General features: G+C 45.0%; 1 protein-coding gene across 4 annotated transcripts; it reads left to right on the forward strand.

Moving 5' to 3' along the window:
• The first annotated feature begins 3,304 nt into the window (after positions 1–3,304).
• On the forward strand, positions 3,305–21,831 carry LOC110504364 (coiled-coil domain-containing protein 69). 4 transcript variants are annotated; one of them, XM_090221537.1, is made up of 9 exons: positions 3,305–3,628; positions 8,113–8,182; positions 9,886–10,070; positions 14,989–15,076; positions 15,224–15,297; positions 15,435–15,536; positions 17,217–17,336; positions 17,776–17,873; positions 20,563–21,831. In XM_090221537.1, the coding sequence occupies exons 1-9, from the start codon at positions 3,608–3,610 to the stop codon at positions 20,729–20,731; spliced, it is 927 nt and encodes a 308-aa protein (XP_090077663.1). In that variant the 5' UTR covers positions 3,305–3,607; the 3' UTR covers positions 20,732–21,831. The 4 variants fall into 4 exon arrangements, with proteins under 4 accessions (XP_090077663.1, XP_090077666.1, XP_090077667.1 ...); XM_090221539.1 differs by having other exon boundaries at positions 3,483–3,628; positions 9,886–10,162; XM_090221540.1 differs by lacking the exon at positions 8,113–8,182 and having other exon boundaries at positions 3,336–3,628.
• The last annotated feature ends 4,307 nt before the right edge of the window (positions 21,832–26,138 follow it).

Consider the following 26,138-nt stretch of genomic DNA (forward strand, 5'->3'; position numbering starts at 1 on the left):
CTATAGGTCCAGTGGGGTGTACGGGTTCTATAGGTCCAGTGGTGTGTATGGGTTCTATAGGTCCAGTGGGGTGTACGGGTTCTATAGGTCCAGTGGTGTGTATGGGTTCTATAGGTCTAGTGGTGTGTATGGGTTCTATAGGTCCAGTGGGGTGTATGGGTTCTATAGGTCCAGTGGTGTGTATGGGTTCTATAGGTCCAGTGGGGTGTACGGGTTCTATAGGTCCAGTGGTGTGTATGGGTTCTATAGGTCTAGTGGTGTGTATGGGTTCTATAGGTCCAGTGGTGTGTATGGGTTCTATAGGTCTAGTGGTGTATACGGGTTCTATAGGTCCAGTGGTGTGTATGGGTTCTATAGGTCCAGTGGGGTGTATGGGTTCTATAGGTCCAGTGGGGTGTATGGGTTCTATAGGTCCAGTGGTGTGTATGGGTTCTATAGGTCCAGTGGGGTGTATGGGTTCTATAGGTCCAGTGGGGTGTACGGGTTCTATAGGTCCAGTGGGGTGTATGGGTTCTATAGGTCCAGTGGGGTGTACGGGTTCTATAGGTCCAGTGGGGTGTATGGGTTCTATAGGTCTAGTGGTGTGTATGGGTTCTATAGGTCCAGTGGTGTATACGGGTTCTATAGGTCCAGTGGTGTGTATGGGTTCTATAGGTCTAGTGGTGCGTATGGGTTCTATAGGTCCAGTGGTGTGTATGGGTTCTATAGGTCTAGTGGTGTGTACGGGTTCTATAGGTCCAGTGGGGTGTATGGGTTCTATAGGTCTAGTGGTGCGTATGGGTTCTATAGGTCCAGTGGTGTGTATGGGTTCTATAGGTCCAGTGGTGTGTATGGGTTCTATAGGTCCAGTGGGGTGTATGGGTTCTATAGGTCTAGTGGTGTGTATGGGTTCTATAGGTCCAGTGGGGTGTATGGGTTCTATAGGTCTAGTGGTGTGTATGGGTTCTATAGGTCCAGTGGTGTGTATGGGTTCTATAGGTCCAGTGGGGTGTATGGGTTCTATAGAGGTGACACATCAATGATCAGTACTGTAGAGGTACCACATCTATGATCAGTACTGTAGAGATACCACATCAATGATCAGTACTGTAGAGGTGCCACATCTATGATCAGTACTGTAGAGGTACCACATCTATGATCAGTACTGTAGAGGTACCACATCTATGATTAGTACTGTAGAGGTGCCACATCTATGCTTAGTGTAAACTAGACTCATTGCCGGGTTGTGGAGAAGACAGATGGTGTGTCAGAATAAAGAAATATGGGATATAGAGAAGACAGCTGTTGTCTCAGATTAAAGAAATACGGGCTGTAGAGAAGACAGCTGGTTTGTCAGTGTAAACAAAGACATTGGAATCCATTGTTCTACACACTTTTATTGTTTTTATGCAACTTTTTGTCTTCTATTTTGCAAGAGAGACTTTCTGTCTCTAATATGTTCAAAGTTGAAATAATGCAATGTTGATTGAGATAATATAGGTATTTTTGAAGTGGGGCCAACTTTCAGAGTCGAATATGTTTGAGTCTTATCTATGAGATAAAATCTCTTTGTTCAATGTTGAAATTATTGAATGTTAATTGTAGGGAAATGTATTTTTTGTAAGAGTGCCAACTTTCAGAGTCATATCTGTTTAACCTCTTGTAGTTTTGCATTTAACCCATAATGTCACCCTTGGGAAATGTGATTGTCAGCTAAAAGCCAATCAGAGCAGAGCTCTTCATGGGACACTGCCAACCTGCCCAGTAGTTTACATTCTGTGTGCAAGACCACACGCACGCACACATACACCCACACACACATCCATACATTCCATACATGTAGATCATTTAGCCTCCCTGTGACGTTGTGAGAGATCAGACCTCTGATTTCACGAACCTGTGGAAATGGATGTTGTTATTGAAGAAGGTCTTGGATGATAGCTTGTCTGACAGCTTTAGAACGGGTGGGGTTTTGACAATAACTCCAACATTCCAGCGTCCGTTGTCTGTCCCTTTTGTTCATATCAACCAGTCTTACGTACTGTACTGTATGTCTGGAACCAACAGGACCCTGAACCGTTTCTACCCTCAAGCTATAAGACTACTAAAGAGTTAGTCTGGCTATTTGGTTAACTATGTAAATATCTGCATTTACCCTTTTTGCAATAAAAAAAAAAAAAAAAAACATATGACATACCCTGCTGCTACCATCTGCTATCTGTCACTTTAGTCCTAGTTATATGTACATATCTCCATGTACACGGCAGCAGGGTAGCCTAGTGGTTAGAGCGTTGGACTAGGAACCGAAAGGTTGCAAGATCGAATCCCCGAGCTGACAGCGTAACAATCTGCCATTCTGCCCCTGAACAAGGCAGGTAACCCACTCATTGAAAATACGAATGAGTTCTTAACTGACTTGACTAGTAAAATAAAATATCTCTCAATTACCCCTGCGCATGGACTAAGTACTGATACCCCGTGTATATCGCCAAGTCCTTGTTATGTATTTTCCTGTTATATCTCTATTTTATTTCTCTCTGCATTGTTGGGAAAGACCGTAAGTAAACTGTTAGTCTACACTGAAGCATGTGACAAATACAATTTGATTGGATTTGTAAGTCATGAGTTGTGACAATAATTCTTAGCTATGCAACAGGATGAAATGTTGCAGGTTGGTAAATTACCCCAGAGGGCTATGTGCAGCCTACAGGGGTAAGGCTATGATATGGAGTCTATACATCTGCCTACCCCTCCCTGCAAGATCAGCATGACCTTTCTCCTCAGAGACGGAATTCATCTGTAAAGTAAAAAGGGAGGGATGGATGGAGGGATGGATGGATGGATGGAGGGATGGAGGGATGGATGGATGGAGGGAGGGATGGATGGATGGATGGAGGGAGGGATGGATGGAGGGAGGGAGGGATGGATGGATGGAGGGAGGGAGGGAGGGAGGGATGGAGGGAGGGAGGGAGGGAGGGAGGGAGGGAGGGAGGGAGGGAGGGAGGGAGGGAGGGAGGGAGGGAGGGAGGGATGTATCTACTGTGTCTTTCACATGTCCATTGACTATGTGTGTTTTTCACATGGACTCTTCCTCAACATGTATTATAAACAAAATGACAGATTCAGATCAATCCATACAATTCTCCATTTGTATCTTACTGCAGTGATAATTCAATATTATTGGGCACATTATAGGCCTGATATAATTAAATAGCCTCTAGGCAATAGGAAAAATAATCCATGCATGAAACCTATGATTAGGTAACCTATTATGTGTGATGTAAATCTGATGGGGCGTGTATTCGGTGTATTACGGTAAAATGTCAACTTCATAGACTTGAAACACCCACAAGCCTAAATTTTGCGTAACAGGATGAGCAATCCACTGATCTACACCCTGTTTCCCCTTCTAGAACGTGGGTCGGTTCAGTTTGTTTTAAGATCAGTGTTTTTTATTTTTTTAAAGAGAACCGCCCAACTGGTCGAGTTGAGTGAGTTGTTGTGAGTGAGAGTGAGCAGCACCGACCTCTTGAGAGACCATACCACAGCCCGGCGAGGCGCAGTGTTCAGAAGAGTTGGTAACTCTAGACAAGGACTGGTAGGGTTGACGAGAGGACGCAGGGCAGGCATGGGTTGCAGCCACAGCAAGGTGCGTGGCAGAATTTGCAAGACAATGTTATTTATTCATCTTTGTTGTGAAATAATCTAGTATATTAATTAAGTAACCAAGTGGTGTTTTGTTATTGTAGCTGCCCATTGTCGCACGGATTAGTAGCACAACACAGGCGTGTTGATATATTTTTTTAATCGATCAAGCAAAATTGTTTGTTAGATTATAGCCTAATTTCCCACGTGCGTTAATCTCTAGTGGATTTTATTTATGGGGATTAGCATCGTGTTTTGCAACTCGTGATGTATTCTATCAGTCAATTTGTGCGAAGTTTTCTACAAGTTTTTATTGGAAACAGATGTGCTGAAAATAATTTAATAAGATGTCTATCCTCTGAGACTGACTTTCCCACGGTTTCAAACTCTACTTGTCAAACGTAACAGTGCAAGGAAATCATCTGACGTCATTCTTCCGCATTAATTAGAGGAAGTTACAGGTTGACCAGACATTGACAGTTACTGGTGGTGATACATTGTATCAATGATCTTCGGTGTCATTGTATCGTCATCATCACCAGTAAATTCTACATGATATTAATTGATTGACACCCTGTAGCCTACATAGTCAGTGAATTACATCTGTGATTTATTTTTATTTATTTTTTAACATTCTGATCATACGAGTTGTTGGGTTTTTCTACTTAAGTCCACACAATTAGTTGCTGTTTCCTGTGACGACTACTGAGAACTACAAATTGCACTGTTTTGTGATCGGAAAGAAGTGACTTGAGGATATGGAGTGTAATAATTAACATGCAGTTAAATGTATTTTAAGTAGGCTACAGTTAGATGTTCTAGTACTGCCTCTGACATTTACAACCAGTGGCACAGGTTTATATTACCACCCAGAAATAATACCCCAGATTGTACCACTTCCAGAAGGCGTTGAAGAGAGAGACTAGATTGATGAATCATTAAGTTTAAATTTATTTCCCCTTCAAACTCATCTGGCAATGCATCAAACAGTCACACATTGAGACCACTCACACAGTTAAACAGAGGGTATCCTTTGATTGATTAGTCAAGATTTTCTGTGAGTGTATTTCTTCATTTCTCAATGGTGGTGTTTGACATAGAAAATATGTTTTCTTCTACAACAACAGAAATAAGTACTTAAGAGGTACTGCAAACCAAGCCACTGGCGAGCTGTATAGCAGCGTCTGCAGATCACAAAACCATCTGTTTGGCTGGTTGACGTAGGCAACTGGAGAAGTGTGAAGGTCTGCTAGAGAGGGCTCTACAAGAGAAGCCTGAAGACAGACACACACACACACACACAGCAATATGGGTCTCCATACGGCCCATGATGAAAATGCCACATGAAGCGACTCCTCCTCAGCCAAGTGTTAATGGCATATCACGGAACATGTGTTTCTCTGCTTGAAAGACTCAACCACAGTCTAAATTAAATGTCCTTTAACTAAGTCTGAATGTCCTTTGTTGTATTGGAAGATGTGGTTTTAGTTTTCTGAATTTCCTTTGAGTTGTGGGTCTGTTTTTCTAATTCTATCAGCCCGGTGGTACATGTCTGTCTCCTATGCGTGTACCTTTTGACAGGCCAGTTCTTTATTCACATTTTTTTTGGGGGGGGGGGGGGGGGTGTTTCACACTCTTCTTGGAAAGTTTCTTTCAACTCTTGTGAGAGCATACCTGGACTAGATATTTCTCACAGAAGTCAGAAAACATTCAATCTTAACCTTGTACTCTTGGGGTCAGGAAGAACTTGTGAACATAAGGAGTCCGGTGTAGACTACAGTCTGCCATGGGGCTAGCATGTTCCCTGTGTGTTTAGTCAGTGTACACAGAACTCAACGTTGGAAGTTTCTCCAATGTTTAAAAAGACTGGGGAGACCGGGTCTCCATCCCAGATGGCACCCTATTCCCTCTGTAGTGAACTGCTATAGGGCCCTGGTCAAAAGTAGTGCACTACATAGGAAATAGGGTCCCATTTGGGACGTACGGCCTGAGAAAGAAGAGGTGTGATTTATGGTCGTGTTAAAGAGCCTTTCCGACCCCACCTCAACATGTGCCCCTGGACTTGTGTGTTTAAGATCCTTAACTGAGATTTAAAGCAGGTAATAAAACGCATGCCCATCACACATCATGTTAAGATCCTTTTATTGAGATTTAAAGCCCATCACACATCATGCTATACTGGTCTCTACAGTGTCTTTCTGGAGTCACTTTTCTTATTGGACTATTGGAGCAGCCAGGTTGGTGAGAAGGAACACAGTATTTATTGGAGCAGCCAGGTTGAAGGAACACAGTATTTATTGGAGCAGCCAGGTTGAAGGAACACGGTATTTATTGGAGCAGCCAGGTTGAAGGAACACGGTATTTATTGGAGCAGCCAGGTTGAAGGAACACTGTATTTATTGGAGCAGCCAGGTTGAAGGAACACGGTATTTATTGGAGCAGCCAGGTTGAAGGAACACAGTATTTATTGGAGCAGCCAGGTTGAAGGAACACAGTATTTATTGGAGCAGCCAGGTTGAAGGAACACAGTATTTATTGGAGCAGCCAGGTTGAAGGAACACGGTATTTATTGGAGCAGCCAGGTTGAAGGAACACGGTATTTATTGGAGCAGCCAGGTTGAAGGAACACTGTATTTATTGGAGCAGCCAGGTTGAAGGAACACGGTATTTATTGGAGCAGCCAGGTTGAAGGAACACAGTATTTATTGGAGCAGCCAGGTTGAAGGAACACAGTATTTATTGGAGCAGCCAGGTTGAAGGAACACAGTATTTATTGGAGCAGCCAGGTTGAAGGAACACAGTATTTATTGGAGCAGCCAGGTTGGTGAGAAGGAACACTGTATTTATTGGAGCAGCCAGGTTGAAGGAACACAGTATTTATTGGAGCAGCCAGGTTGGTGAGAAGGAACACTGTATTTATTGGAGCAGCCAGGTTGGTGAGAAGGAACACTGTATTTATTGGAGCAGCCAGGTTGAAGGAACACAGTATTTATTGGAGCAGCCAGGTTGAAGGAACACAGTATTTATTGGAGCAGCCAGGTTGAAGGAACACAGTATTTATTGGAGCAGCCAGGTTGAAGGAACACAGTATTTATTGGAGCAGCCAGGTTGAAGGAACACTGTATTTATTGGAGCAGCCAGGTTGAAGGAACACAGTATTTATTGGAGCAGCCAGGTTGGTGAGAAGGAACACTGTATTTATTGGAGCAGCCAGGTTGGTGAGAAGGAACACTGTATTTATTGGAGCAGCCAGGTTGGTGAGAAGGAACACTGTATTTATTGGAGCAGCCAGGTTGGTGAGAAGGAACACTGTATTTATTGGAGCAGCCAGGTTGGTGAGAAGGAACACTGTTTTTATTGGAGCAGCCAGGTTGAAGGAACACTGTATTTATTGGAGCAGCCAGGTTGGTGAGAAGGAACACTGTATTTATTGGAGCAGCCAGGTTGAAGGAACACTGTATTTATTGGAGCAGCCAGGTTGAAGGAACACTGTATTTATTGGAGCAGCCAGGTTGGTGGGAAGGAACACTGTATTTATTGGAGCAGCCAGGTTGAAAGAACACAGTATTTATTGGACCTGTACCCTTTGTAGTGAACTCCCTAGGAAACCAGGGTCAAAAGTAGTGCACTATATAGGGGAAAAGATGGCATTTAGGACACGGCCTGTGTCTTCCAGGCACAAATAAAGCTTGTACTCTGGCCGTGTTGCTCGGAGTATCTATGTGTTTATACAGCGGTCGTGGTGGTGGGATAACGTTGTGTTGTGGGAGGAGGTCAGAAGGTGGCTGGTCTCCATGGACGGCAGGGCAGCAGCATGGAATTGCCCTACTTACAAAAACAGTTATGATTGACCTCGCTGTAACTCCTTAGTGTAGTAGTCTATGCTCAACTAGTATAGGTTATTCTACAACAACGTAATGTATCTAATGCAGAAATGTTTTTATTAAGACTCCATAATTTTAATGGTATGATCAGTTTGACGTAAATCACATTGTACAACCAGTATGAAGACACAGGTCAGCTGTTGAATCATAAAACTGTAGCATAGACATGTTATGTAACTTTTGAACAAACTAATGATTCATTTCCAGTCATGTGGGTACTAATCACTCCCTGTGAGAGAGCCATATGGGTCAAGCACCAATCAGAAGCTTTACATAAGATCTTACCCTGCTCCAGTTTACGAACAACAAGTTCTGTGGTCCCTGGCACTTCAAAACATCCAAAATAAGGTGGAATTCAAATCAAATGTTATTTGTCACATGCTCCGAATACAAGTGAAATGCTTACTTACAAGCCCTTAACCAACAGGTGGAGACCTCCACAGTGAAATGCTTACAATGTAGTTTTAAGGGGGGGGGGGGGGGGGTGTTTTCAAAGTATTTACTAAAGTTAACTGAAGTAAAAAACAAAACGTTTTGTTCTTATTTATATTTTACGATATTGTGGTATTGTACTCCTACATCAGACATCTTTTTCTCCTTGTAGAGAAAGAGCAAAGTGAAAGAGGAAGAGAAGACGGTGAAGGAGGTCAACAACAGTCAAGATGGAGGAGGAGGTGAGGGGTGTGGTTTCCTGTTGTGTTGTACACTGACACTGTGACTCCTCCTCTCCTGTTGTGTTGTACACTGACGCTGTGACTCCTCCTCTCCTGTTGTGTTGTAGACTGACGCTGTGACTCCTCCTCTCCTGTTGTGTTGTACACTGACGCTGTGACTCCTCCTCTCCTGTTGTGTTGTAGACTGACGCTGTGACTCCTCCTCTCCTGTTGTGTTGTAGACTGACGCTGTGACTCGTCCTCTCCTGTTGTGTTGTAGACTGACGCTGTGACTCCTCCTCTCCTGTTGTGTTGTAGACTGACGCTGTGACTCCTCCTCTCCTGTTGTGTTGTAGACTGACGCTGTGACTCCTCCTCTCCTGTTGTGTTGTAGACTGACGCTGTGACTCCTCCTCTCCTGTTGTGTTGTAGACTGACGCTGTGACTCCTCCTCTCCTGTTGCGTTGTAGACTGACGCTGTGACTCCTCCTCTCCTGTTGCTTGTCTGGTTGTCTTTTATTACATCTCTGATGCAGAGGGTTTTACACATCACACTGCCTATTGACTCATTATAAAATCCTCTATTATTAGGCCCACTAATAACCTGTACATAATAACTGGGCTCCAGTATGGCTCAGTTTGTAGAGGATAGTGCTTGCAACACCCTGGGCTGCTCGTACGTAATAATGTATGCATGCATGACTAAGTCACTTAGCGTCTGCTAAATGGCATAAAATATCTGAGTGTTTTAAATGACACACACTTTGTCATGATCCCAGTAGGTTGAAATGATGTCACTACACCCAGAAACTGGTTGGAATTACTGATTTTTAAAGGGACATCAAAATGACCTAATTTCAACCAGTCGGTTTTGAATGCTTCGATGGCCTTGGAAACACTGACGTGTCAACACTGTGTTGTCTGCATTAGAATACTCAACAGGTACTGTCTTGTGTACTTGGTGTGTACTCTGTTGTCATGTAATTATGGTTCTCAGGGTCATGCCTTCACCAAGTGCCCGATTGAACAAGACTGTGTTGGCCTAGCCTGCTGAGCTAAAAACCTAAGACATTAACTCTGAGAGCTAACACAAGTTTCCATGTCGCAGGAAGGTCAATCATCACTCGGAACGTGGTTCACCAAACTAGTCTTGAGTTCCTCAGAAGTTGAACTGGAGCCCTCCCCTATACATATCGGAGTAGCTCTAAGTGTTTTATAATCAGACAAACTGAGTTAGTATATTCTAGTGGTGTTGTATTGAGTCTAGTCTGACCAGTAAAGGTTGCAGCCAGGTCTGGTTTGGTTCAACCCCTCTGCCAACTACATTATGGGAATGGCTCAATCACACAGTACTCGGTACTAAGCCGTAGACAACGCCTGTGGAGCATACTGTACAATATACATGATAGACATGTGAAGAGAACTGACGTGATTTCTTATCCTACATGTCTACAATATACATGATAGACATGTGAAGAGAACTGACGTGATTTCTTAGACTACATGTCTACATAATATATTTCTATCTGAGCATTCTAGCAAGGTTTTTTGTCTTGGTAACCACAGCCGTGGGTCGTGTTCAGGTAAATTGTAACATAGCGAACGTAGAATTTTGCCATGTAGAACAATACTTTTTGTTATTGCACATGTTCAGGTATTCCCTCCCTGTTTGTTTTCTTCTGTTTGTTACTTACTGAGTACAACCCTGGTATCCCCTCCTCCAGGTAAAGTCCCTCTGGAGGAGCTGAACGTGGGTCTAGAAGCAGAGAAGCAGCTGGGTCAGTATGAGTGGCAGCTGAAGATCCTACGGGAGGTGCTGTCTGCCTCTGGGACCCAGGAGAGGGAGGAGCTACTAAAAGACCCAACCCAAGGAGAGCTCTGTGCCCTGGTCCACAACATCATTGAGAAGGTATCTAACCCCATAGAAAGCTCTGGTCCACAACATCATTGAGAAGGTAGCTAACCCCATAGAGAGCTCTGGTCCACAACATCATTGAGAAGGTAGGTGACCCTTAGACCACAGAAAATGCATTTCCATTCTAACCAAATGGATGGGTAGCCAGACACCAAGTGGATGGGTAGCCAGACACCAAGTGGATGGGTAGCCAGGCACCAAGTGGATGGGTAGCCAGACACCAAGTGGATGGGTCATCCTTTAGCCCACTTATTGTAGACCATCAATCCACTACTACCTTAAGTGTGATCTGGACCACCGTATCACTGAGAAGGTAGATAGTCACTGCGAGCCCACTTCCCTCAGCTCACTGCTAGCCCACTGCTAGCCTGTACCATTTACAGTCACCATATACCATCAGCCAGCAGCATACCACCCTGCATCCCACTGCTGGCTTGCTTCTGAAGCAGAGCAGGGTTGGTCCTGGTCAGTCCCTGGAGGAGGGACCAGATGCTGCTGGAAGTGGTGTTGGAGGGCCAGTAGGAGGCACCCCTTTCCTCTTGTTTAAAAAATATCCCAATGCCCCAGGGCAGTGATTGGGGACATTGCCCTGTGTAGGGTGCCGTCTTTCGGATGGGATGTTAAACAGGTGTCCTGACTCTCTGAGTTCATTAAATATCCCATGGCACTTAATTGTAAGAGTAAGGGTGTTAACCCTGGTGTCCTGACTAAATTCCCAATCTGGCATTCATACCATCATAGCCACCTAATCATCCCCAGTTTACAGTTGGCTCATTCACCCCCCCCCCCCCCCCCCCCTCTCCTGTAACTATTCCCCAGGTTGTTACTGTAAATGAGAATGTGTTCTCAGTCAACTTACCTGGTAAAAATAAACACACAAATGCCCTGTACAATTTACATTCACCATTCACCATCTACTATATACCCTGTACAATTTACATTCACCATATACCATCTACTATATACCCTGTACAATTTACATTCACCATATACCATCTACTATATACCCTGTACCATTTACATTTACCATTTACATTCACCATATACCATCTACCCTGTACCATTTACATCCACCATATAAACTATTCAGACACCTTTACTTTTTCCACATTTTGTTACGTTACAGCCTTCGGCTGAAATTGATTTTTTTTTAAAATAATCTACAAATAATACCCCATAATGACAAAGTGAAAAAAATAAAGGTTTTTAGAATTGTTTTAAAAAACAGAACTTATTTACATAAGTATTCAGACCCTTTGCTATGATATTTGAAATGGAGTTCAGGTGCATCCTGTTTCCATCGATCATCCTTGAGATGTTTCTACAGCTTGGAGTCCACCTGTGGTAAATTCAATTGATTAGACATGATTTGGAAAGGCACACACGTGTCTATATAAGGTCCTGACAGTGCATGTCAGAGCAAAAACCAAGCCATGAGGTCGAAGGAATTGTCTGTAGAGTTCTTAGACTGGACTGTGTCCAGGCGCAGATCTGGGTGAGGGTACCAAAACATTTCTGCAGCATTGAAGGTCCCCAAGAACACCGTGACCTCCATCATTCTTAAATGGAAGAAGTTTGGAACCACCAGGACTCTTCAGTGAGCTGTCCAACCGACTAAACTGAACAATCGGGGGGCGAAGGGCCTTTGTCAGGGAGGTGACCAAGAACCCGGGGGTCACTCTGACAGAGCCAGAGTTCCTCTGTGGAGATGGGAGAACCTTCAAGAAGGACAACAATCTCTGCAGCACTCCACCAATCAGGCCTTTATACTACGAGTGGCCAGGCGGAAGCTGGAACGAAACCAATATGCAAGGCAGATCCTCTCCAGACATCACCGGCAACAACGTCGCCTATGGGCACAACTCACCGTCACTGGACCAGACAGGACTGGCAAAAAGTGCTCTTCACTGACGAGTTGCGGTTTTGTCTCACCGGGGTTGATGGTCGGATTTGTGTTTATCGTCGAAGGAATGAGTGTTACACCGAGGCCTGTACTCTGGAGCGGTATCGATTTGGAGGTGGAGGGTCCGTCATGGTCTGGGGCGGTGTGTCACAGCATCATCGGACTGAGCTTATTGTCATTGCAGGCAATCTCAACGCTGTGCATTACAGGGAAGACATCCTCCTCCCTCATGTGGTACCCTTCCTGCAGGCTCATCCTGACATGACTCTGCAGCATGACAATGCCACCAGCCATACTGCTGGTTCTGTGCATGATTTCCTGCAAGACAGGAATGTCAGGGTTCTGCCGTGGCCAGCGAAGAACCCGGAACTCAATCCCATTGAGCACGTCTGGGACCTCTGGATCAGAGGGTGAGGGCTAGGGCCATTTCCCCCCCCCCCCCCCCCCCCCCCCAGAAATGTCAGGAAACTTGCAGGTGCCTTGGTGGAAGTGTGGAGTAACATCTCACAGAAAGACCCTGGGTCTCGACCCCGCCCTGTGCAACTGGGTACTAGACTTCCTGACGGGCCGCCCCCAGGTGGTGAGTGTAGGTAACAACATCTCCACCATGCTGATCCTCAACACTGGGGCCCCACAAGGGTGCGTTCTGAGCCCCCTCCTGTACTCCCTGTTCACCCACGACTGCATGGCCATGCACGCCTCCAACTCAATCATCAAGTTTGCGGACGACACTACAGTGGTAGGCTTGATTACCAACAACAACGAGACGACCTACAGGGAGGAGGTGAGGGCCCTCGGAGTGTGGTGTCAGGAAAATAACCTCACACTCAACGCCAACAAAAAAAAGGAGATGATTGTGAACTTCAGGAAACAGCAGAGGGAGCACCCCTCTATCCACATCGACGGGACAGTAGTGGAGAGGGTGTAAGTTAAGTTCCTCGGCGTACACATCAAGGACAAACTGAATTGGTCCACCCACACAGACAGCGTTGTGAAGAAGGCGCAGCAGCGCCTCTTCAACCTCAGGAGGCTGAAGAAATTTGGCTTGTCACCAAAAGCACTCACAAACTTCTACAGATGCACAATGGAGAGCATCCTGTCGGGCTGTATCACCGCCTGGTACAGCAACTGCTCTGCCCACAACCGTAAGGCTCTCCAGAGGGCTCTCCAGAGGGTAGGGAGGTCTGCACAACGCTTCACCGGGGGCAAACTACCTGCCCTCCGGGACACCTACACCACCCGATGTCACAGGAAGGCCAAAAAGATCATCAAGGACAACAACCACCCGAGCCACTGCCTGTTCACCCCGCTATCATCCAGAAGGCGAGGTCAGTACAGGTGCATCAAAGCTTGGACCGAGAGACTGAAAAACAGCTGGGACCGAGAGACTGAAAAACAGCTTCTATCTCAAGGCCATCAGACTGTTAAATAGCCATCACTAACATTGAGTGGCTGCTGCCAACACACTGACTCAACTCCAACCACTTTAATAATGGAAATTGATGTAAAAAAAAAAAATTAGCACTAGCCACTTTAAACAATGCTACTTAATATAATGTTTACATACCCTACATTACTCATCTCATATGTGTATACTGTACTCTATACCATGTACTGCATCTTGCCTATGCCGTTCTGTACCATCACTCATTCATATATCTTTATGTACATATTCTTTATCCCCTTACACTTGTGTGTATAAGGTAGTAGTTGTGGAATTGTTAGGTTAGAGTACTCGTTGGTTATTACTGCATTGTCGGAACTAGAAGCACAAGCATTTCGCTACACTCGCAATAACGTCTGCTAACCATGTGTATGTGACCAATAAAATTTGATTTGAATCCTGTAAATATTTACATTCACCATCTACCCTTTCCACACTGAGCCGAGCCTAGCCAACTGTACTGTGCTGGCCTGACTATACAGCATGTCCACCATTAGTGGAGAGGACAATGTGAAAAGAATATATCCATGCCAACGCAGTACAGTTGGCACGATAGTATGAAAAGGGCATTAGTGTTTAATTAGTGTGAGCCACAAAGCCACTACTACAACATATTATTTACTAAGCAGATCAGAACAAGTCAATCTGTTCCTCTTGCAGGATTGCATTGTGATTTTGTATTTGAATTACACAGTGTCTTACACAAAGAACTTGGTTAGCCTTTTAAGTTGAGGTCTCAGTGGCTGCACCCTAGTCCCTATATCGTCCCTAAGGGCTCTGGTCTAAAGTAGTGCACTACGTTACACATGGGGCTCTGGTCTAAAGTAGTGTGAAGTAGTGTTTCCACCATGTTTCCACCATTTTTCCAGGTCATCTGGTTTAATTCACCTGGTACACCAGGTCATCTGGTTTTATTCACCTGGTACACCAGGCCATGTGGTTTCATTCACCTGGTAGAGCAGGTCATCTGGTATTATACACCTGGTAGACCAGGGCATCTGGTATTATACACCTGGTAGACCAGGGCATCTGGTATTATACACCTGGTAGACCAGGGCATCTGGTATTATACACCTGTAGACCAGGTCATCTGGTATTATACACCTGGTAGACCAGGTCATCTGGTATTATACACCTGGTAGACCAGGTCATCTGGTATTATACACCTGGTAGACCAGGTCATCTGGTATTATACACCTGTAGACCAGGTCATCTGGTATTATACACCTGTAGACCAGGTCATCTGGTATTATACACCTGGTAGACCAGGTCATCTGATATTATACACCTGTAGACCAGGTCATCTGGTTTTATACACCTGGTAGACCAGGTCATCTGATATTATACACCTGTAGACCAGGTCATCTGGTTTTATACACCTGGTAGACCAGGTCATCTGATATTATACACCTGTAGACCAGGTCATCTGGTTTTATACACTTGTTTTGTTTATGTAACAAAGATCTCACTGTTTTTATATTTGGTTTTCACTTTGTCTAGCTCCTATGACAAGTGTGGCTGTACATGGCTTCAACCCCTGTCCTCGTGTTGTTGATCATCTCCAGGTGGAAACAGAGACGGCTGCTGACATGACTGTTCTCTACGTGGAGAAGAGCCAGAGGACCGCAGAGCAGCACGCGAGACAGCTGGAAGGCAAGTCTAGAGCATGTGAAATAACTTCTGCATGTAGATGGAATAACCATGTGGATTGTGTTGGAACTGGAATGCGAATGAGTAATCATTGACTGATGTTATCCCGGCCCGTAGAACTACATATAGAATTCCTATTATCCCCCACAGAACGGCAGAGGAGACAGAGTGAAGAGAGAAAACGGCTAACAGAGACACACCAGGCAGCAGAGAAAGTGTTGAAGGTATGTGTGTTTAGTTGTCTCTCTAACTTGATCAGTTTGTATCACCTGTTTTGATGTACTGTGGTCTATACACTACCCCTTACCTTCTAACTGTGTACTAGGACGTACAGAACTGACCAGTAGGTTTTCTTTTAAAGGAGGAGGTAGAGGAGCTGACTACAGAGCTACACGTGTACAATCAGTTAAAGAAGAGAGTTGACGAGTCTACCTTCAAGAAGGACCTGCAGCGGAACATTCAGGTGTGTGTGCGCAGTGTGTCTGTGTCTGCGTGGCTTGTGTATGATCCCATAGCCAGTACACTTAGTTGGACTGTTGTTTGAGACATCTGGTCTCCAGGTCTCATTACTATGCTGTTAATTTTATACTCTTCCTCTCGCTCCCCCTCCCCTTCTCTCTCTACTCTCACTCTCCCCTTCTCTCTCTCTACTCTCGCACTCCCCTTCTCTCTCTACTCTCGCTCTCCCCTTCTCTCTCTACTCTCGCACTCCCCTTCTCTCTCTACTCTCGCACTCCCCTTCTCTCTCACTCTCCCCTTCTCTCTCACTCTCCCCTTCTCTCTCACTCTCCCCTTCTCTCTCACTCTCCCCTTCTCTCTCACTCTCCCCTTCTCTCTCTCTCTCCCCTTCTCTCTCTCTCCCCTTCTCTCTCACTCTCCCCTTCTCTCTCACTCTCCCCTTCTCTCTCACTCTCCCCTTCTCTCACTCTCCCCTTCTCTCACTCTCCCCTTCTCTCACTCTCCCCTTCTCTCACTCTCCCCTTCTCTCACTCTCCCCTTCTCTCACTCTCCCCTTCTCTCACTCTCCCCTTCTCTCACTCTCCCCTTCTCTCACTCTCCCCTTCTCTCACTCTCCCCTTCTCTCACTCTCCCCTTCTCTCACTCTCCCCTTCTCTCGCTCTCCCCTTCTCTCTCGCTCGCTCTCCCCTTCTCTCTCGCTCGCTCTCCCCTTCTCTCTCGCTCGCTCTCCCCTTCTCTCTCGCTCGCTCTCCCCTTCTCTCTCGCTCGCTCTCCCCTTCTCTCTCGCTCGCTCTCGCTTCCCTTCTCTCTCGCTCGCTCTCGCTTCCCTTCTCTCTCGCTCGCTCTCGCTTCCCTTCTCTCTCGCTCGCTTCCCTTCTCTCTCGCTCTCGCTCCCCTTCTCTCTCGCTCTCCTCTCTCTCTCTCTCTCTCTCTCCCCTTCGCTCTCGCTCTCCCCTTCTCTCTCGTTTTCTCTCTCGTTCTCGCTCTCGCTCTCCCGCTCTCGCTCTCCCGCTCTCGCTCTCCCGCTCTCCTTCTCTCCCGCTCTCCTTCTCTCTCGCTCTCCTTCTCTCTCGCTCTCCTTCTCTCTCGCTCTCCTTCTCTCCCGCTGTCCTCTCCCGCTCCCTACTTTCTCGCTCTCCCCTTCGCTCTCGCTCTCCCCTTCGCTCTCCCCTTCGCTCTCGCTCTCCCCTTCTCTCTCGCTCTCGCTCCCCTTCTCTCTCGTTCTCGCTCTCCTTATCTCCCACTGTCCTCTCCTGCTCTCCCCTTCGCTCTCGCTCTCCTTCTCTCTCGCTCTCCTTCTCTCTCGCTCTCCTTCTCTCTCGCTCTCCTTCTCTCTCGCTCTCCTTCTCTCTCGCTCTCCTTCTCTCTCGCTCTCCTTCTCTCTCGCTCTCCTTCTCTCCCGCTGTCCTTTCCCGCTCCCTACTTTCTCTCTCTCACTCTCCCCTTCGCTCACGCTCTCCCCTTCGCTCTCGTTCTTCGCTCTCGCTCTCCTTTTCTCTCCTTCTCTCCCGCTGTCCTCTCTCCTTCTCTCTCGTTCTCGCGCGCTCTCCCCTTCACTCTTACACTCGCTCTCCCCTTCTCTCTCTCGCTCTCCCCTTCTCTCAATCTCATTCTCTCTCGCTCTCGCTCTCTCCCCTTCTCTCTCTCTCTCGCTCTTTCCTTCTATCTCCTTCTCTCTCTCCAGGCCCATGGCAGTCCTGGGCCATTCTGGGAGCAGGAGCAGGAGAGTCTGCTGTTTGTCATTGAGATGAAGAGTGAACGTATTCAGGAGCAGGGAAACAAACTGCTACAGATGCAGGTTCTGGTAGGTTGACTGGGACTAGGACTGGCTGACAGACAGACTCTTAGATTTCTCCTAGTCAAAGTTTATTTAAAGTGCATCATCAGTCTCAATACACTTTACAGAGGAATAAAACAGAAACAAGAAATCTTAGGTGCTCTGCGCTGTCAAAAAATACTCTGGGTTATAGAAGTCTGACACCGTACCCAAACCAAATTAATTTTCTCCTCCCCCCCACACCAAACGCCTTCACGAAACGCAGGTTGAACTATCAAAACAAACTGAACCAATTATATTAATTTGGGGACAGGTCGAAAAGCATTTAACATTTATGGCAATTTTAGTTAGCTAGCTTGCTGTTCCTAGCTAATTTGTCCTGGGATATAAACGTTGAGTTGTTATGTTGCATTTCAGGTAAAATAACAAGTCTTCACCACCTAACTTTGTATTTCTATCACGTCAGGTGGAGAAGAATCTGTCTCTGGAAGACCAGGTCATAACTGTTTTACAGCAGAACGAGGACCTGACGGTTCGGATTGACAACCATCAAAGCCTTATACAGTAAGAACCGCTGCTGCTTATCAGCTGGTATCCACACCATCTCTGTCTGTTGGAATATTCTGTTACCCTGGAGTTGTTCGTAAGTCTGTTACCCTGGAGTTGTTGGTAACAGTCTGTTTCCCTGGAGTTGTTGCTAACGGTCTGTTTCCCTGGAGTTGTTGGTAACGGTCTGTTTCCCTGGAGTTGTTGGTAACGGTCTGTTTCCCTGGAGTTGTTGCTAACGGTCTGTTTCCCTGGAGTTGTTGCTAACGGTCTGTTACCCTGGAGTTGTTGCTAACCGTCTGTTACCCTGGAGTTGTTGCTAACCGTCTGTTACCCTGGAGTTGTTGCTAACCGTCTGTTACCCTGGAGTTGTTGCTAACCGTCTGTTACCCTGGAGTTGTTGCTAACCGTCTGTTTCCCTGGAGTTGTTGCTAACCGTCTGTTTCCCTGGAGTTGTTGCTAACCGTCTGTTTCCCTGGAGTTGTTGCTAACCGTCTGTTTCCCTGGAGTTGTTGCTAACCGTCTGTTTCCCTGGAGTTGTTGCTAACCGTCTGTTTCCCTGGAGTTGTTGCTAACCGTCTGTTTCCCTGGAGTTGTTGCTAACCGTCTGTTTCCCTGGAGTTGTTGCTAACCGTCTGTTTCCCTGGAGTTGTTGCTAACCGTCTGTTACCCTGGAGTTGTTGCTAACAGTCTGTTACCCTGGAGTTGTTGCTAACAGTCTGTTACCCTGGAGTTAACGTTGTTAGGTCTGTACCAGGAAGTCACATTGTAGAAGACTACATGTCAACAAGGCTGTAAATAGATGAACAAACAAACCTAATAATATCTGTTCTAACAAACTTAAATTTAGCAAATGGCTTTGGCATTTAGATCAGATGTGAATGTGGTGCCACTTGGTGGAGAAAGTGATGAGAATATTTCTTAAAGGAAGCAAGTTGTGGCAGTTTACAGTACTTTAGTGTAAAAGTTAAATTTCACCATAGAAACTTGTGTAATTTCCTATTTTACATTAAAGTATATAGATACTGGATGACTTTTTGGTGCTACTTCTACTTATGGCAATGCCTTTACACTTTGATGATTTTGATGAACAGTGATTTGAGGTCAGCAAAATATTTATAAAATCTACTTTGCTACAGATTAGTTTTTTTATCACTCATTATGAATGTCTTCCTGTCAAACTATCAATGTAATACAGAGCATTCTGAAAGTATTCAGACCCCTTGACTTTTACCACATTGTTACATTATAACCTTATTCTACAAATGATTAAATTGTTTTTTTACACACTACCCCATAGTGATGAAGCAAAAACACATTTTACGTAAGAAACAAATATCACATTTTACATTAGTATTCAGACCCTTTACTCAGTACTTTGGTGAAGCACCTTAGGCAGCGATTACAGCCTTGAGTCTTCTTGGGTATGACGCTACAAGCTTGGCACACCTGTATTTGGGGAGTTTCTCCCATTCTTCTCTACAGATCCTCTCAAGCTCTGTCAGGTTGGATAGGGAGCGTCGCTGCACAGCTATCTTCAGGTCTTTCCAGAGATTGGATTCAAATCCGGGCTCTGGCTGGGCCCTCAAGGACATTCAGAGACTTGTCCCGAAGCCACTCCTGCGTTGTCTTGGCTGTGTGTTTAGAGTCGTTGTCCTGTTGGAAGGTGAACCTTCATCCCAGTCTGAGGTCCTGAGCGCTCTTCTTCAAGGATCTCTCTGTAGTTTGCTCCGTTCATCTTTCCCTTGATCCTGACTAGTCTCCCAGTCCCTGCCACTAAAGAGCATCACCTCTGCCACCACCATGCTTCACTGTATGGATGGGATATGCCTGGTGATGAGCGATGCCTGGTTCACATAGTTCAATCTTGGTTTCCTCAGACCAGAGAATCTTGTTTCTCATGGTCTGAGAGTCCTTTAGGTGCCTTTTGGCAAACTCCAAGCAGGCTGTCATGCCTTTTACTGAGGAGTGGCTTCCGTCTGGCCCCTCTAACATAAAGGCCTGATTGGTGGAGTGCTGCAGAGATGGTTGTCCTTCTGGAAGGTTCACCCATCTCGGGTTCTTGGTCACCTCCCTGACCAAGGCCCTTTTCCTCCGATTGGTCAGTTTGGCCGGGCGGCCAGCTCTAGGAAGTGTATTGGTGGTTCCAAACGTCTTCCATTAAGAATGATGGAGGCCACTGTTCTTCCTTCAATGCTGCAGAAATGTTTTGGTACCCTTCCCCAGATCTGTACCTCGACACAGTCCTCTCTCAGAGCTTTGAGGACCATTCCTTAGACTTCATGGCTTGGTTTTTGCTCTGACATGCACTGTCAACTGTGGGACCTTATATAGACAGGTGTGTGCCTTTCCAAATCATGTCCAATCAATTGAACTTACCACAGATGGACTCCAATCAAGTTGTAGAAACATCTCAAGGATGATCAATGGGAACAGGATGCACCTGAATTCAATTTCAAGTCTCATAGCAAAGGGTCTGAATACTTATGTAATTAAGGTATTTCTGTTTTTTGTTTTAAATACAGTTGCAAAAATGTGTCATTATGAGGCATTGTGTGTAAATTGAGGTAAAACATTTATTTAATCAATTTTAGAATAACGATGTAATGTAACAAAATGTGGACAAAGTCAAGGGGTCTGAATACTTTCCTAATGCACCGTCTACATGCCTTCTAATATTTGTCCTTCCCTGTGCTCCTGTCTGTAGGCAGCTCTCCAAGGAGCACCAGGACCTCCAAGGGACGTTAGACAGGCAGACAGGTCTCTGTCAGAGGCTCACCCAGGAGAAAGAGCAACTCATGTTTAAACTGAAGCACAGAGACTCCTGTCCTACCTTCCCATCCTTCCCCATAGTGTCTGAGATCTCCCCCAGCTGATCCACCCAGACCGAACAGGACAATCGATTACTTCTGTCTTAATCCTGTCCAGGGTTGCAAGCAGGGATCTGTTAACTTTCCCAAAATTCTAAAATCATTTTTTTCAGTAATCCCTGATTGGAGGATTCCAAGAATCAGGAAGTAATATACACGGAGGGATTTCTCCAACCTGGAATTTTTCAAGTGAAATTTCTGAAAAATCTGGGGATTGTGGGAACGTTTCGGGGCTTTTGCAACCCTACTGTAATCCTACTTTGACAACCAAAGTCCAGGTACCTTTACAAAGGGCTATAGTCACATGTTTGATGGAACCTGATGCCAAAAAAATTGTTTTAAAGGTTTTATACCTGCTGTGCCGTAGAGTACATAATGTTTCTGTAGCAGTATGGTATTCATACAACAGGACTGTTTTTTTTTTTACTGTTGGACTTAACTGACACCCTGCTGTTCAACTGAGATTCTCATAGTTGTGTTACTGTTCAACTGATATTATAGGTGAATGTGACAGTGTTCACGTTGATGGTTTGAATTGCAGTTGGAGAGGCAGATGTTTAATCATGTAGCACGTAGCTAGTAGCTACATCTTTATTTATCTACCTTCTTCCTGAGACACTATTACGACGTCTGTCAAAGTTTTACGTCACTGAATAAGGAGTAAATGTTACAGGATATAATGCAGTGTATATACAATTTAAACAGTAACTTTAGACAGTTTTTGTATTATATGTTTGACTTTTTTGTTTCATACAGTATGGGAAATGGATTGCCATGGTTGTTTTATTTTTGCAGATGAGGACATTTGTGACTTTTTTTTTTTTAAAGTTACAAAGAACCAAAAGCACTTCTCAGTGTTTTTAATTTGTATTTCTTCTGATGCACTAGCACTTTTAATCAGTATTTTACTAGTACTAAATGTGAGAAAGGTTGCTGTAAAAAAAATAGTTTTTTACTCTTGTTTACTCCTGTGTTTTACATTTTTGTTTGTTTACATTGACATTTGAATAATTTAGCCAACTCCTTTATCCACAAAGGCAGCGGATAGATCTAGGAGGAGAGAGAGAGCTTGAGTTACAATAAACATCTGCATCTGAACCACTGTACTTTGTGTTTGTGTGAAATGTGTCAGTGTCTCCACTAGGGGGCATGTTGTGTGAAATGTGTCAGTGTCTCCACTAGGGGGCATGTTGTGTGAAATGTGTCAGTGTCTCCACTAGGGGGCAGGTTGTGTGAAATGTGTCAGTGTCTCCACTAGGGGGCATGTTGTGTGAAATGTGTCAGTGTCTCCACTAGGGGGCATGTTGTGTGAAATGTGTCAGTGTCTCCACTAGGGGGCAGGTTGTGTGAAATGTGTCAGTGTCTCCACTAGGGGGCATGTTGTGTGAAATGTAATAAGCTAGTGTTAATTGTTTTAACTTTTTATATTCCATTTGACAGAACTCCTAGTCCTATTCTCTATTCTTATTTAGTGTGTATTATCTTCCTATGTATACCAAAAGGCTCTTCTCAGATATTTAAAAAACAATAATAATTTAGTCTTAGGTAACAGTTATTTTTTCCATACTGTGTGTAATGCGTTGTGATAAACGCTGGGGGGCAGAACAGGACAGTTGTGTGGAAAGAGTTGATGAGTATTGCTTTGGCTAGGTCCTGTTCTGCTTTATTTTCTGTCACATTGTATTTGTATTCTCCAGTATGTTTTCACAGAAAGGAAAAGGCTGTCGCAATGAAATAATAATGAACATTTCATGTATTTGTCAAGTCAATGTGGAAAACATGTGAAAGTGCAGAAAAGATACTGATGATAATTTGTTTTAGGGTATAGTCACTTTATAATATCTAAAGGGTTAATTAGTTCCTAATTTATGAAATAATTTACCCCGCAAAGGGGTAAATGAGGTGATTTGAGAAGGTGTCGGATGGGACTAACAACAACCACAAAGGTGAAGCTGATTGACACATTCATTGGTGACTTTTGAACCCTGGTGCTTGAACCCCCCCTTGTGCTTTGCTCAGGGCTGATGGGGAGCAGAGGAGGTGAAAGTGGGACCCCTCTCACCCCCCTCTCTGTCTCGTTGCGGCCGGCAGCGGAACCGTTTGCTCAGCGGATGTAAAAAAGGATCACTATGTCAATGGATGTTTGACAAGCCAGGACAATACCTGGTGGGGCTCCACGCTAACTGCAGGTCAAACCCCTGGCTGTGGTGTCACCCAGTTCCCAGGGCATATCACAGTCACCTGGGGGAACACCTTTCTGCGTTTGGCCTCCCAAATGGCATCCGAGCAACAATACAGCATCCTGTTACCACTCCCAGACACAATGAGGAGCATGTCAATCCCATCTGCACACAGACACACACAGTCTAGCTAGCATGGCAACTCCGCCTCCAGTCTAGGGTTAACCTGTGGAAACTAACCCTAGACTGGAGGCTGAACCTGTGGAAACTAACCCTAGACTGGAGGCTGAACCTGTGGAAACTAACCCTAGACTGGAGGCTGAACCTGTGGAAACTAACCCTAGACTTGAGGCTGAACCTGTGGAAACTAAACCTAGACTGGAGGCTGAACCTGTGGAAACTAACCCTAGACTGGAGGCTGAAGCTGTGGAAACTAACCCTAGACTGGAGGCTGAAGCTGTGGAAACTAACCCTAGACTGGAGGCTGAACCTGTGGAAACTAAACCTAGACTTGAGGCTGAACCTGTGGAAACTAACCCTAGACTGGAGGCTGAAGCTGTGGAAACTAACCCTAGACTGGAGGCTGAAGCTGTGGAAACTAAACCTAGACTGGAGGCTGAAGCTGTGGAAACTAACCCTAGACTGGAGGCTGAACCTGTGGAAACTAAACCTAGACTTGAGGCTGAACCTGTGGAAACTAACCCTAGACTGGAGGCTGAAGCTGTGGAAACTAAACCTAGACTGGAGGCTGAACCTGTGGAAACTAACCCTAGACTGGAGGCTGAACCTGTGGAAACTAACCCTAGACTGGAGGCTGAACCTGTGGAAACTAACCCTAGACTGGAGGCTGAAGCTGTGGAAACTAACCCTAGACTGGAGGCTGAAGCTGTGGAAACTAACCCTAGACTGGAGGCTGAACCTGTGGAAACTAAACCTAGACTTGAGGCTGAACCTGTGGAAACTAACCCTAGACTGGAGGCTGAAGCTGTGGAAACTAACCCTAGACTGGAGGCTGAAGCTGTGGAAACTAAACCTAGACTGGAGGCTGAAGCTGTGGAAACTAAACCTAGACTGGAGGCTGAACCTGTGGAAACTAACCCTAGACTGGAGGCTGAACCTGTGGAAACTAACCCTAGACTGGAGGCTGAAGCTGTGGAAACTAACCCTAGACTGGAGGCTGAAGCTGTGGAAACTAAACCTAGACTGGAGGCTGAAGCTGTGGAAACTAAACCTAGACTGGAGGCTGAACCTGTGGAAACTAACCCTAGACTGGAGGCTGAACCTGTGGAATCTAACCCTAGACTGGAGGCTGAACCTGTGGAAACTAACCCTAGACTGGAGGCTGAACCTGTGGAAACTAACCCTAGACTGGAGGCTGAACCTGTGGAAACTAACCCTAGACTGGAGGCTGAACCTGTGGAAACTAAACCTAGACTGGAGGCTGAAGCTGTGGAAACTAAACCTAGACTGGAGGCTGAACCTGTGGAAACTAACCCTAGACTGGAGGCTGAACCTGTGGAAACTAACCGTAGACTGGAGGCTGAACCTGTGGAAACTAACCGTAGACTGGAGGCTGAACCTGTGGAAACTAACCCTAGACTGGAGGCTGAACCTGTGGAAACTAACCCTAGACTGGAGGCTGAACCTGTGGAAACTAACCCTAGACTGGAGGCTGAACCTGTGGAAACTAACCCTAGACTGGAGGCTGAAGCTGTGGAAACTAACCCTAGACTGGAGGCTGAACCTGTGGAAACTAAACCTAGACTGGAGGCTGAACCTGTGGAAACTAAACCTAGACTGGAGGCTGAACCTGTGGAAACTAACCCTAGACTGGAGGCTGAAACGGTGACCTGTCCTCTGTCTGTTACCTCCTCACTTTCATTTTTTTTTTTTTACTATTTTACTTTCCCCACGAATTGCCTTTTGTTGATTTGTTAGAGGTTAATAAAGTCTGATTTACTATAACCACCAAGCCAAAACACCCACAATGCTTCCCTTTGAAACGGAGTCATGACAGAGACACAGCACTATCGTTAATATTCCTGGGGAGGTGGAGAAGAACGAGGTGCTGTGTCTGTGTCTGGTGTCATGACAGAGAGACACAGCACTATCGTTAATATTCCCGGGGAGGTGGAGAAGAACGAGGTGCTGTGTCTGTGTCTGGTGTCATGACAGAGAGACACAGCACTATCGTTAATATTCCCGGGGAGGTGGAGAAGAACGAGGTGCTGTGTCTGTGTCTGGTGTCATGACCGTGTTTTCAACACACCTGAATTGTCTTGGTCCCTCTGTGCGTTATTAGCTGTGTGAGTTTAGTACAATACCTGACCCTGCCTCATCATTTGCTAATTGCTCAGAAATAGAAGCATATTCCCATATTCATTAACCGACTACTGAAAATGTTTCCATTACCTCTGTGTCTTCATGCCTGATTAATAACATGTGAATACACTCCTAGTATCTTTATTACAATGTGGATTATTTTATTACAGGCAACGATAACCCTTAAATTACCAAGTGGGGAATTAAGAATTAAAAACCTCATGCAAATTTCTGTAGGTAATTACCAACTGCTATTTGTGGCAACTGAGGTGTTTTTCAACGCATTTTGCTTAGAACAAAAAAGGTGAAAATTGCACCCAGGGGAAAACAGCTTTGAGGGAAAGAAGGTGTAGTAATCGCAACCGTCTCTCTCATTCACTCTCTATCTCACACACACACACACACACACACACACACACACACACACTCTCTCTCTCTCTGTATTCTACCTGTTCTCTACCCTCCTAGGGTTTTAGTAGATTTTGGCAATTTAAAAAATATATATATTCCATTTTAAATTCAGAAAAAATGCAACTCTGCAAATAATTATCTCCATGGGCTTGGTTGAAATGTTGATTTAAAGACCCGGTTTCATTTTAGGTATAATTATCTCTATGGGCTTGGTTGAAATGTTGATTTGAAGACCCGGTTTCATCTTAGGAATTGATGGCCAAAGTACACAATGAAAAACACATCACAAACGAAATAAAAGAAAATTGCAATGCATTCGGAAAGTTTTCAGACCCCTTGACACATCTTGTTATGTTACAGCCTTATTCTACATAATGTAATGACAAAGCAAAAACAGTTTATTTTTATTTTTAATTTTAGCACAAAAAACCCCAGAAACATTATTTACACAAGTATTCAGACCCTTTGCTATGAGACTCTCAATTGAGCTCAGGTGCATC

Source organism: Oncorhynchus mykiss, chromosome 25 (genome assembly GCF_057628025.1).
Source record: "Oncorhynchus mykiss isolate SJ-2025 chromosome 25, ASM5762802v1, whole genome shotgun sequence".
Lineage (NCBI taxonomy): Eukaryota > Metazoa > Chordata > Actinopteri > Salmoniformes > Salmonidae > Oncorhynchus > Oncorhynchus mykiss.